Source organism: Canis lupus, chromosome 10, assembly GCF_048164855.1.
Source record: "Canis lupus baileyi chromosome 10, mCanLup2.hap1, whole genome shotgun sequence".
NCBI lineage: Eukaryota > Metazoa > Chordata > Mammalia > Carnivora > Canidae > Canis > Canis lupus.
In genome coordinates, this window is record NC_132847.1 from 42,034,118 (window position 1) to 42,048,610 (window position 14,493).

Consider the following 14,493-nt stretch of genomic DNA (forward strand, 5'->3'; position numbering starts at 1 on the left):
ATCCTGGAGATCTGGGATCCAGTACCACGTCGGGCTCCCTGCAGGGAACCTGCTTCTCCCTCTGCCTGTGTCTCTGCCTCTCTCTCTCTCTCTCTCTGTGTGTGTGTGTATCTCACGAATGGATGAATAAAATCTTAAAAAAAAAAAAAAAAAAAAGGAAGCCTGTTACAGTTTTATAATTTTGTTCCTACACTGTGCCCGGCACCCTACAACATAAGTGTTTCCTGAATGAACGCAAACAGGTATGCAGCAATGAAGAATCCTCTCATCCTAACATTAACCTATTTATTGACCAAAAATGTAAGACCAGGATAAGCGCAATTTTTGAAAAGCATACTGGAGGAAAATAAAATGCATTAATATAGAATGGATACTTTTGGAAGAAGTGTTACTGCTTTTCAACTACTTTGATAAAAAGCCCAAGCATTTTGATAATACTGCAGTATCTGTTGTATTTTTTTTAGGTAGACTTTCGCTGAGTAATAAGTTCTTCAAAGAAATTTTCATTCAGGGCAGTTTTTACCCCCCATCACTCCACCCTCTTTTTTTTTAAGAGGCAGGGGCAGTGGAAGAGGGAGAGAGAAACTTAAGCAGGCTCCATACCCAGAATGGAGCCTGATCTCACAACTGCAAGATCATGACCTGAACTGAAATCAAGAGCTGGATGCTTAACCAACTGTGCCACCCAGGTGCCCCAGGAAAGATCATTTTAAAAGTTATGCTTTCTGTTTTTAAAATATCTAATAGTTTGCCAATTTCACCTATATTTTTAGATTTGAGGAACTAAAGCTGTGACAATATTGAACAAAATAAAATTGAGATTTGATGGACAGTTAAAATAGCCAAAGAAATCAACTTTGCAATATGGGTAATATCCAATTAACTAGGTAGATGTTTATCGTCTAGTTTTTTTAATCGGGGAGCATGAACTTGAGTGGAAGAGAAAGTCCATCCTTATTTCCACCAACCTCTAATGAAATTATGAATACAGCAGCCAACCACAATAATGTTAACCGTTGTGACTGTCACCAAAGGAATCAGAGATCTTTGTTACAATTGTTGCAGAGACCTGAAATTACTGTCAATCCATCATTATAAACTGGTTCTTTTTAGTCTTCAAGTAGGCTGGTTAAGGTAATTTGGCTTAAAAAATAAAGTATTTAATAATAAAATTTTAATTTCTTATAATGACCCAATACGATATCATTTAATTCTTACTCTGCCACATTAGTGATTCTAGATGCGTAGAGTACTTTAGCAATCTAAATAGCTGTATTTATTGAGAGGAAGCTTGGCTGAGTCACACCTAAAGTTTGCAAAGGGATTCTGTTCTAAAGTTTTCAGTATTTTTTTTTTAAATTTAGAAGTAAAATAAGCAAGTTTAAAAACAAAATGTATGGCAGCCCGGGTGGTTCAGTGGTTTAGCACCACCTTCGGCCTAGGGCCTGATCCTAGAGACCACATTGGGCTCCCTGCATGGAGCCTGCTTCTCCTTTGCCTGTGTCTCTGCCTCTCTCTCTCTCATGAATAAATAAATAAAATCTTAAAAAAAATAAAAACAAAATATAGCTTTTTAGGAAGACTGATTTATTTTTAAAACTTGTGTTTGAGGGGGAGGGGCAGAGAGAGACAAGAAGACACCCTCCCCTCCCCCCACTGAGCAGAGAGCCTGACTCGCAGCTTGAACTCACAACCCTAGACCACAACCTGAGCCAAAACCAAGAATCAGATACTTAACTGACTGAACCACCTAGGTGCCCCAAAATGTAGCTTTTTAAAAGGGTAATTTTAATATTTAAAATTCTAGAAAGGATATTAAATTTATAAAGATGCCAATTATCTTTATTAATAATCATTTCTCTTACCAATTTTTTTATAACTACATTTTTGCTACCTGGTATTTACATCATAAAATATTTAGTACCCTTTTTACATAGTTACTAGATAATATTCTAGAGTTCTTTCAAGAAAAGTGAATTATATACCAATGGTACAGAAATGATGGTATTAGTCAATTATTCACATACATTTTAGTTGTTCAAAGAAAAGTTTTCAAAACTAAGTGATGACTTAAGACATAGATTAGTGATAATTCAGTAATAATCTGAAACATCACAAATTTAATTGTCTTGCCTCCTTTAAAATAATTTATTATAGTTTTTTACCTTTTGTCTCTGTGTAAGGTAAGTATATGGCCCGATTGTTTTCTCTCCAGAAAAGGAATATGGGATGTTATTTATTTACCAAAGATCTAGTCTGTCTTCATCGGGCTCCTCTTTTAAGGCATCGGAGTACAAATAACTTGTGTAGTATCAAGAATACTCTTTCAGGGTTTGGAAAATATATCATTTTCTAAGTGTGTCTAATGTAAGATGGTTGGGAACTCCAAAATGAAAAGAAATAGATATAAATAAATATAATTCAAGCTAACAACTTTGGTTTCTCAATTTAATGGAATCCATTCCAGTTAATGATTTCTCATTAACCTTACAGGAAAATAAATTTAACCTGTATCAAATCCACAGCTTTGGTGAAGCAGGTTGTGCAGAATACGTGTTTGGAAAATAATGTGAGGATAACAGACTGCTGGGCTTTGTCTCAAGGAGAACAATTATGTCATGGATTTGTGTCAAGTACCAGGTATTTTTCCCACAGAATGTTTCCTGTGTTGTCTGTTGCAGCTGAATCCACAAGCCTTTTTTTCTTATGTCACATCGGAATGCTGTGCTTCACATTTTCTTCTTTTTCATGGGACAGACTCTGAGAACGTCTCTTCTTTCTGAGTAAAGATGGCTGTAGGTATAATACATTCCTGACATAGAGAAGGAAGAGTCAGAAGTGAGGCTGATTAACCATTTCTCTGGAAGGAACCATGGTTTTAAAATATAGTCAGAGTGCTGTTTGGAGCCTACGGACAACACACTTGCAAGGGAGACTCAAAGAAGGAACACTTAAAACAAGGGCCCAGAAAGGGAAATAACACAAACTCCTGTACCATCCTATTTTGTTGAAGCAAGAAGTTAATTTTTCCCTTTCTTTAGGGCAGCTCTCTCTACTAACCCTGAAGTTTCACATCTGTCGGCTCTTTCATGCATTGTTTTTATGTGTCTGATAATGACTACCTCTAGAACAACTATCTTGGGGATTTGTGAAGGTTAGAGCTGCAGAAAGTGAAATGTAATCATGGAAGTCCTTTGCCAATTAAATTTTCTTAACTCTAAGTTTTTGTTCCACACAGTTTTCTTATGTTTTTAGCACCTACTCCCACTTGCCTGCTGGGAAATGCTAGCACATGAAACCAAACAAGCAGGAAACAAAATTGATATAAATGGGAAAACTAGAAATGGCCAAGCCTGCTTAGTTTGACATCTGTGTTTTCACCATAGATCTCTGTATCCATGGTCAAATGTCCACATTTCCTAAACAGTGCAGGTATATTACCTGCTAGTGAAATTGTTCTTGTTTATACAGTGAAACAGTGGTATATTTGATCTTGTGATACCCTGAAAAGGGTATCATAACTTGTAGGTAACCACACACTTGTAGGTTACTAGAACACAAGTTCTAGTTCATCATGCTGGACTCCCTCTTCGGTTTCTCCCGTGTTCATGGCCCTTTCTGTTAAAGGACAGATTGGCACAAGCCAGAAAGCACAGGAAGAATGCAAAACCAAAAAATAAAACAAAAGAGCCACTTACCTATGAAGAGCATCATGAGATAGATTTTCAACACGTACGGGAAATAGATGGATAAGTCAAAGGGCAGCTTTGTGGAATAAGTGCCAAATGATTCAAAATAAGGCAGTGACTGATAGATGGCAAATGCTGTTTAAAAAACAAGGAAGGAATTGTGAACATTTCCCCTAGTAATGCTACAGGTGTGTGTACACATGAATATCTATGTAGTTGAAGGATATTTTGAATATTTTTTTTTAATTTTTATTTATTTGTGATAGTCACAGAGAGAGAGAGAGAATGAGGCAGAGACACAGGCAGAGGGAGAAGCAGGCTCCATGCACCAGGAGCCCGACGTGGGATTCGATCCCGGGTCTCCAGGATCGCGCCCCGGGCCAAAGGCAGGCGCCAAACCGCTGCGCCACCCAGGGATCCCGTATTTTGAATTTTATAATGATAGTTGTGACAGTTGCTGAATCCTTTAGCTAAAGATACATTATGGTATAGGAATCGGACTGATTCAACTCACAAGGCCATTACAGCAGTGTGACTTGTTGAACTTTGGTCCATTTTATACTTGGTTATGCCTACAGAGAAATCATTTATAATGTTTTTTAAAATGATATCCCCCCAGTACTTGTCCCCTTAGCCATAAAAAGGGATGGCTAGACAAATCAACTTCAGAAATGCTGCCCATAGTTTCTTCTTGGAATTTCAAAACACATATTAGTAGAGATTCCTAAAATTTCTGCAATAAAGAAATTGGTTTTACCCAACATTTCCTCAGCTTAACTGGCTTTGGAGGAGCTCCATCCTTCCTCCTCACCCACTAGTAGAACTTAAAGAATTCTGAGAAACTCTGAGACAAACGGTGCCCAAAATATTTTGAGGAAGGAGGCTGGTGTTGGATAAGATATGGATATTCAGGGAGTCAGGGGAAGATAGTGAAGTAGGAGGATCCTACTTCATTCCATGGACACACCAAGATGATAACTACATCTAGACAACTCTGAAAACAACCTAACGACTGAGAAGCCACATAGAAAAGGGCAGGAGGGGTGGAGATGTGGTGGGCAACCAAAACCTTGATGAGACTACCACAAATAGAACGGACACCACAAGCATGGAGAAAGAATGGGATCACACTCCATGCCAGAGATTCCTGGCACTGGGAACATGGGTGTCTATCACATCTGGCTTTGAAAACCAGTGGTGCTTTTCTATGGGAAACTTAAAAATCAGTAGGATACAAGGTTGGTAGAAGGAAGGCAATTATAAGGATCAGAGCAGAAATAAATAGAGACTACAAAAAAATAAAAACCCAAAGCCAAAAATAATAGAAAAGATCAATGAAACCAAGAACTGGTTCTTAGAAAAGATAAACAAGGAGAGGACCAAAATAAAATCAAGAACAGAAATAATAACTGACCCACAGAAATACAAAGCATTGTAAGAAATTTATATGCCAATAAGTCAGACAACTTCAAATAGATAAATTCATAGATACATACATCTTTCCAAAATTGAATCAGGACAAAATAGAAAATCTGAATAGACCAATTAATAATAATAATAATAATTATTGATATTGATATAATTGATAATTTAAAAAAATCCCAACAAACAAAAATCTAGGACCAGATGGATTCGAGTTTATATCTATTCGTGTCAATCTATTGCAAAAAATACAAGAGGAAGGGAAGCTTCCAAATACATTCTATGAGGTTAACATTATCCTGATATCAAAACCAAAGATGCTACCTCCTGCCTCCCAAAAATACAGGTTATCATCCATAATGAACATAGATGCAAAAATCCTCAACAAATTAGCAAACTACATTCAGTAAATACATGAAAAGGATCATTTACCATGATTAATTGGGATTAACTATGGATGCAAGGATGGTTTAATATTTGCAAATCAACCAATGTGATACACCTTTCAACAAAATAAAGGATAAAAATCATGATCAATAGATTAAGAAAAAGCATTGACAAAGTTCAGCATCTGTTCATGATAAAAACAAAGTGGGTTTAGAGGGAACATTCCTCAACATATTAAAGCTATATTAAAAAAAAAAAAACAAAGCTAACATTATATTCAATGATTAAAACCTGAGAGCTTTTCCTGTAAGATCAGGAACAAGATGTCTACTCTTGCCACTTAATTCAGCATAGTACTAGAAGGCCTAGCTACATTAATCAGACAAGAAAAGGAAATAAGAGGCATCCAAATTGGCAAAGAATAAGTTAAACTCACTGCACAAGACCTGATATTATACATAAAGATCCTACAGATGACACCAAAAAACATTAGAAGTAACAAATTCAGTAAAGTTGTAGGATACAAAATTAATGCTTGGAAATCAGTTGCATTTCTATAGACTAATAACAAGGTAGAGAAATTAAGAAAGCAATCGCATTAGCAATTGCACCAAAAAGAATAAAATACCTAGGAATAAATTTAACCAAGGAGGTGAATGACCTATACTCTGAAAACTATAAGACACTGATAAAAGAAACTGAAGATAACACAAATGGAAAGATATACTATGCTCATGAGTATTAAAAGTCCGTACTATGCAAAGCAAACTACAGATTCAGTGCAATCCCTATCAAAAAACCAATTCAGTTAGTTAAGCCTCCAACTCTTGATCTCAGCTAAGGTCTTAATCTCAGGATCATGAGTTCAAGCCCTTCATTAGGCTCCACATGGGCATGGAACCTACTTAAAAAGAAAAAAGAAAAGACCTAAAGATCACCGGAACAGAATAGAGCACCAAGAGGTACACCCATGCCTATTTGGTCAATCCATGACAAAGAAGGTAAGAATTGCAATGGAGAATAGACAGTCTTTTCAATAAAGACTGAAGAGCCACATTCAAAAGAATGAAACCGCACCCCTTTTTTATATCATACATAAAAATAAACTCAAAATGTATTAAAGAAAAACAAAAAACAAAAAAACAAAATGTATTAAAGATATAAATGTGAAGCCTGAAACCATAAAACTCCTAGAAGAAAACAGGCAGTATACTCTTGGATAGTTCCCTTAGCAACAGATTTGTGGATATGTTTCCTCAGACAAGGGAAACAAAGGCAATATTAAACTATTGGGACTAAAAGCAGATTTTTACACAGTGAAGGAAACCAACAAAACAAAAAAGCAACCTACTAAATGGGAGAAGATACTTGAAAATTATATGTATTATAAGGCATTAATATCCGAAATATAGGAAGAATTTATACAACACCAAAAACACAATCAAGTTTAAAAATGTGAAGACATGAATATATATTACACCAAAGAAGACATACAGATGCTCAACATCACTAATCACCACAGAAATGCAAATAAAAATTACAGAATAGAATGAGAACAAATAATCTAAAATTTGTAGGGAACCACTAAAGACCTCGAATAGGCAAATCTTGAGAAAGAGCACAGCCAGAGGTCACAATTACAGATTTCAAAATATGCTACAAAGATGTAGTAATCTAAACAGTATGGTATTGACACAAAAACAGATACATAGACTGATGGAACAGGATAGAGAACCCAGAAATAAACCCATGTCTATATAGTCAAGTAATCTATGACAAAGGCAAGAATTTACAATGTGGAAAAAAGAGCCTTTTCAATAAATGGTGCTGGAAAAATAGACAGCTACATGCAAAATAATGAAACTGGACCCCTTTCTTACACCATACACAAAAATAAACTCAAAATGGATTAGAGACCTACATGTAAATCCTCAAACTATTAAACTCCTGCAAGAAAACATAGGCAATCATTTGGACAGCACCCTTGGAAACCTATTTATAGAGATATCTCCTTAGGCAAGGGAAATAAAAGCAAACAAACTGTAAGGACTACATCAAAATAAAAGTTTTTGCACAGCAAAGGAGACCATCAACAAAACAAAATGGCAACCTACAGAATGGGAGGAGATATTTGAAAGCAAAATACCGGACACAGGGTTAATACCCAAAATATATAAAGAACTTAGACAACTCAATACCAGATAGTAGGTTAATTATCTGATTTAAATATGGGCAAAAGACCCAAATAAACATTTTTTGGACACACAGATGGCAAACAGACACATGAAAAGATGCTCAACATCACTCATCATCCAGGAAATGCAAATCAGAACCACAAAGAGATATCACCTCACACCTGTCAGAATAGCTAGTATCAAAAAAAAAAAAAAAAAAGGAAGAAATAACAAATGTTGGTAAGGATAGAAAGCAAAAGAAACCTGATGTACTATTGGTGGGAATGTAATTAGGTAGAGGCACTGTGGAAAACAGAAGTTTGTGAAAAAAAATAAAAATAGAAATACTATATAAGTGAACTCATTAGGAAATTTCACAAATATTAAATGGGAATAAGTTGAACCTCATGTTGAATACACACATGAATGCACTGCATGAGTGAATATTTAAAATATACTTGATTTAAGATTTTGTCTTATGTATTTTTTCTGAGAAATTATGCCTTAATAAAATGGATAATTACACTGTTAGCTTAAAAAAATACCATACAATCCAGTAATTTCACTACTGGGTATTTACCCAAAGAAAACAAAAACACTAAGTTGAAAAGATATATGCACTCCTATGTTTACTGCAGCATGATTTACAATAACCAAGATACGGAAGCAACTCAAGCATCATGAATAGATAAACGGATAAAGAGGATGTACTGTGTATGTATGTGTACACACACACACACACACACACAGAGGGATATTACTCAGCCATAAAAAATGAGATCTTGGCATTTGCAAGAACATGGATGGACCTAGAGGGTATTATGCTAAGTGAAATCAGAGAATGATAAATGCCACATGATTACATTTATATATGGAATATAAAAAATAAACAGACTTTTCAATACAGAAAACAAACGTGTGGTTGCCAGTGGGGAGGTGTCTGGGTAGTGTGAGTTAAATAGATAAAAAGGATGAAAAAATACAAACTTGCAGTTATAAAATAGGTAAGTCATGGAGATGAAAAGCATAGGGAATATAGTCAATAATTGTAATAATGTTGTGTGGTGATAGATGGTGGCTACTCTTATTTTGGCAAGCAATGAGTAATGGATGGAATTGCCAAATCAATATGTTATATATCTGAAACTAATATAACATTTTATGTTAATTATATTTCAATAAAAATAAAGAGAAGGAGGTTCTATGAAATCATATCCCACATATAGATTTTTATGACATTACAGGAAATGATAATGTACTATGGTTATATAAGATGTTGTTGGGACAAACTAGATGAAAGGGACATATGAACAATGCACTATTTTTGTACTTTTTGTAAGTCTTAGAATGATCTTAAATAGGAAAAAATTTAAAGACAAAAAATGTTGGGCAACCAAAGCTGTGAGAGCCAGTCTGAGCAGGATGAGTGACATAGGCACAGGATCTGAATTTGACACCAAAACATGCCATCTAAGATTTCCATATGATGCACCATATGCAGCAGTATAAACAGTTGCTTTGGTTATCTATAGAACTTGCTTTTGTCTTTTATATTATTGGATGGGAAACATTAGTTATTAAATAATATTAGAGTCATCAAAAGTCAAGTAGGTTTTCTTAACTACGTATTTTTATATTTTGGGTCTTTTGAAATATATAGAAACCTATAAAGATAAAACTACAGTTACCTAGAATCTGTCACTCAGAAACATTACTGACATTTTGTCACATATGCTTCCAGACTCTTTTTCTGCATATACTTTGCTTTTAAATTGCAGGAATAAGTTTATGAATCTAATTTCAAAAAAAAGAAATGAGTTTTATGGCAAACATACTGGAACATGGCTTTCCCAGAAAGGTGAAGGCTTAACATTATCAAATAACAAGAATGAAAAAGTTTTCTATACAGTTATTCATCGTTTATTTTTAGGAAAAGATCACTCCTATCTCTACCTGATTCCTATATAATATATTCCTTATGGTATTTTTCATATGATGTAACAAAGGAATGTACTTATTGTTTCAATGAGTGAAGAATTTCATTCTTGAACAAGCCAGCTTTTTTTTAGTCCTCAGGAGTATTCTCTAGATTCTCTTGGCTTGGTCTATTCTAAAAATTAGCAATTCTTTTGAAAGCAAAAAAAAAAAAAAATTAAGTTCTACCTAATATGATTTACTACAATATAAACTTTTCTCTGGTCATTGGTAGATAGAAAACATATGGGTATAATGTATACACTTTATGATTATCACCAATGTCACCATCAATTTACGTGAAATTTCTTTCTGTATGTTTTCCTTTAATTACCTTAACATGCTTCTTAATTTCTTTATGCCTTCCGTTTTCAAAATTTTAATGCCTGTTTCAGAAGGTTCCCTACCAGTCTGCCAAATCCATTAGAGGAGGAAGCATATATTCCCCTAATATCCTCAAGCTTTTTGCAAACTGATGAATTATTTAAGTTTTAGGTTTACATTTAGGCCAAGTAATTAGCTCACTTCATATTGTATTCAATAATTGATTCAGTGTTTACTGAGCATGTATACTGGGTGAATAAGGGAAGGTGAGCAAGGAAACAAAGACAACCCTGTATCCCCAAGTTACTTAGAGGCTAGACAGGAAACAGACATTATTCAAAGAATAACACAAATGTCTAATTACACCTCAGACAGGTCTTATGAAAGATTCATGGTGCTATAGTGTTGGGGTAGGAGGGCAGAGAATGGAAGTGGTTGAGAAAGTTGAGGAATGCTTCTCTGAGAAGTTGATGACTGAACTAAAGGTAGCATTAACTGTTCCTGGCAGAGAATGTGATGCATAGTAGATGGTTAGGTAGGAAAAATGGTCCAGCCAGGGGGAAGTAGATTTCTAAATATTAAAAATTAAATTAAAAATAATCACTAGGGCACCTGGGTGGCTCAGTCGGTTAAGCGCCCAACTCTTGATCTCAGCTCAGGTCTTGATTCTCAGGGTCATGAGATCAAGTCTCACACTGGGCTCCACGCTGGGTGTGGAGTCTACTTTAAAAAGAAACACTGAGTCACTAAATGTTAAATCCCTTTTGGATGAGTAAAGTGGGAGAGGTTAAATGATTTACCCAAAACTCATACAGTCAAGTTAATGAAGTTAAAGGCCTGTACTCAGATGTTTTTATTCCTCATCCAATATTTTGTCTACTGTGCAAAGATGCTTCCTGCTTGAATTTTTGTTAAAAATGCTTTGCTTTTTTGCATCAAGGGAAGTGAGCCAGGAATGACCCACTGAGTCAGCTGTCAGCTAACAGTAGCAAAAATAGGAATTTAATCATTGAAAAGTTTAGTGAGCCATTATAACTAGATTGCTTTGGTCAGTAAGCAATAATGCAAAGTCACTCTTTTCTTACCTTCAGCAAGAACACACAAAGGATAAATCGGCATCCACAGTGTTTGACTGAGCCAGGTCAAGACCGCATAGGATATTCCTATGACTGATAGCATGCTGTAAGTGTACCTAAAAGAAGACAGGGAGCTCATAAACATCATTTCTTGCTGATGTTTGGGAAATAACAAGAGAAGAAAATACCTTACATTGTAATTAAATACAGATACAACTGGAAAGTTTAAATTCCAGACTTTGTTTCCTATCATTTAATCAGAAGAGATAAGGAAGTAAATAAGAGGAAGGGACCTGTGTCAGTCTGGCTCATCTCAGGGGGTAGATCATGGATAATTATGGTGGACAAAGAAAAATGTCACTCTTATCCCTCAACAAATTACAAGTTTTCCTGATTAGTGACTTCAATTTCACTTAGAAGCTAAACCCATTTGATGCAGCTAGATTTTTATGTTATCTTTATTTTTAAAGATTTTATTTACTTATTCATGAGAGAGACAGAGGCAGAGACACAGGCAGAGGGTGAAGCAGGCTCCCTGAGGGGAATCCGATGTGTGACTCACTCCCAGGACCCCGGGATCATGCCCTGAGCTGAAGGCAGACACTCAACCACTAAGCCACCCAGGCGTTCCTGCAGCTAGATTTTTAAAGACTGAGCCACCCAGGTGCCCCTCTGGTCCTTGCTTTTTTTTTTTTTTTTTTTTTTTTTTTAAGTCATTTTAGGGTAAGTTGGAAAGATAATTCCACCTCAACTTTACAGAGGAAAAAAAAATGTTTCAAAAAGGCTAGGTGCTCAGGAATTTCACTTCTAAGAGAAATGAAAGCCTATGTGCATACAAAAGCTTGTACATGGATGTTCATAGCAATATTCCTCATAACCTAAAAGTCTGTCCATCAACTGAAGAATGGATACATAAAAGTGGTATATCGAAATGGAATATCATTCAGATGTAAAAAGGAATGAAATACTGATACATGTTATAACATGGATTAACCTTGAAAACATTATGCTAAGTGAAGGCAGTCACAAAAGGCCACATATTGTATGGTTCCATTTATATGTCTAGAAAAGGCAAATTCATAGAGACAGTATGTTAGTGGTTGGCAAGAGCTAAGAGAAGAGGAAATGGGGATTTTACTGCTACAGGGTTTAGGGTTTCTTTGGAGTGCAATGAAAATGTCCTCAAATTAGTGATGATAGTTATACATCTTTAAATATACTAAACCCCTCAAATTTTCTATTTTAAAGGGTGAATATTGGGGTGCCTGGGTAGCTCAGTCAGGTAAGAGTCTGACTCTTGATTTCAGCTCATGATCTCAGGGTCCTGAGACTGAGCCCTGAATCTGGCTCCAAATTGGGCATGGAGCTTACTTAAGATTCACTCCCTCTCTCCCCTTCTTACCCCCTTCTTGGTCTAATTAATTAATTATTAAAAAATAAAAGGGTGAATGTGAAAGTACATGAATTATCTCAATTCTGTTGTTTTTGAAGGTTCAGCGATATGTCCACGATTGTATACCAAGTAAATGGAGGTAGGATTTATCCTAAGGTTTTCTATGTTAAGAAGCCCTTTGATGGCATCTTTTATGTTAAAATCATTTTGTTCTCTAATGGGTTTAACTGAGCTTATCAGAAACTGGAAGGACACTGAAAAAGTCAGGCATACCAGAGAACATCATGTCACAAAGTCATAGCATAGCCTCAGATGGGACTTCTTATCTCAGGAATAGAAAGTCATGGACTATATAAGTCCACAAAATTCATCCCAAGTCTACAAATTTTTCAGTTAAAAAATGAGAAATGACTTAATAAATTATATATACAAAGAATTAGAGTCATTTTCATTCAATAAAATATTTCATTGTAACTCACTCTAGGGCTGAACCCATTATTTAGGAATAATTTAGCTAAGTTAAAGACAATACAATGAATAAAGAATTTACATAACCTCAGCTAAAATGCTAGGGCTCTTTTGTTACCTACCCACATCCAGATCTTTCAAGTGAATGGGGCAGTTCTCATTTGTGAAAGCCAAGGTAGCAGTTAGCACATCTCTGAGCCAAGGGGACTATTTATGCCACTGCTGGTAGAGGTAAGACTAGACCCATCTCTTGGCAAGGTTTTAGATATAGAAGGAAACTAAAGATGACCTAGAGCAAAGATTCCTAACCTGAGGTTCAGGGATTTCCAGGAAATCTACAAAATAACTTCACTAAGTCATTTGAACCCACTGGAATTGTATACAAAATGTATCATCGAGGGAACGCCTGGGTGGCTCAGTCGTTGAGCATTTGCCTTTGGCTTAGGGCATGATCCCGGGGTCCTGGGATCGAGTCCCGTATTGGGCTCCCTGTGGGGAGCCTGCTTCTCCCTCTGCTTATGTCTCTGCCTTTCTCTGTCTCTCATGAATAAATAAATCTTAAAAAAATGTATCATGGAGATGAAAAGTACAGCATAGGGAATAGAGTAAAAAATCCTGTAATAATGCTGTATGGTGAGAGATGCTGACCGTACTTATCATGGTCAGCATTGATTAAGTAACATATAGAACTGACCAAATAATATGTTGGACACCTGAAACCAATATAACATTGTAAGTTAATTATACTTCAATAAAAAATAAATACAAAATAAATGAATGTGGAGGTGCATTCTTCCCCAGAGAGATGAGGCCCTAGGTTTAAAAATATTCTGGAATTCACAGAAACCAGCTTTGTAAATCCTGACTATGACATAATAAAAGTCTTGTTCTGCTTGTTAGAGTAACATGTACCAGAGCAATCGCAAGGAATGCCTTTCATTAGCAAACAGCTGTGAGGTTTATCCCAAAAAAGGTGCTGTGCCAAGTCTTCTGCTAGAAACCTGAATGCATTGATTTGCTCTTGTAATACCATGGTAGGTTTGCATTGTCTCTGATGTGTCCATTATGGAAAGTACTAAAAATACATTTCCATATCAAGATAAAATAATTTAGAAAGGGGTTAGGTTTTTCTCACAGAGTAACCAAATGTAGGCAGCTATTATCAGTTTCATTGTAGAAAAGCAACTTGGCTTTAAGAGATTATTTTTCCTCCTTACCTAACCATATCCAACAGATTCCAAAAGATGAATAAAACACACACCACATATTTCTCTTGAACTTCCTCTTGACTGGTGATCACCACAAAGAGGATGATTATTCTCTCGGTGAGCTAACAAAGACACAGCAAAATCAAGAATTAGGATCATCTGTTAAGCATGTAGATAATTTTCTAATTTTACAAACCACAGTTCCTCTTCAAAGGAAGAGTATGCTTTAGCTGGAAAGAGGTATGCTAAACTGTTAACCTGATCTCTGAGAGAGCAGGGCTATGGTTTAATTTCACTTCCTCCCTGGTGTTTTTGTATCCCCCAAATTATATGGAATGAATGAAAACAGAAGAAAACATATATTTTATCTGAATCAGG

At 35.7% G+C, this 14,493-nt stretch overlaps 1 protein-coding gene across 2 annotated transcripts in view; it reads right to left on the reverse strand.

Annotated features, from left to right (window-relative positions):
• Nucleotides 1-2,434: 2,434 nt before the first annotated feature.
• The window catches only part of LOC140641519 (very-long-chain (3R)-3-hydroxyacyl-CoA dehydratase 4), a 30,481-nt gene continuing 18,422 nt past the window's right edge, over nucleotides 2,435-14,493 (reverse strand). For both annotated transcript variants that reach the window (XM_072841517.1, XM_072841516.1), the window contains exons 4-7: nucleotides 14,125-14,237; nucleotides 11,056-11,162; nucleotides 3,699-3,824; nucleotides 2,435-2,812 (exon numbers count right to left, since the gene is read on the reverse strand). In XM_072841517.1, coding sequence (XP_072697618.1) covers nucleotides 2,730-2,812; nucleotides 3,699-3,824; nucleotides 11,056-11,162; nucleotides 14,125-14,237 — 429 coding nt within the window. In that variant the 3' untranslated portion in view covers nucleotides 2,435-2,729. The remainder of the gene's footprint in view (nucleotides 2,813-3,698; nucleotides 3,825-11,055; nucleotides 11,163-14,124; nucleotides 14,238-14,493) is intronic.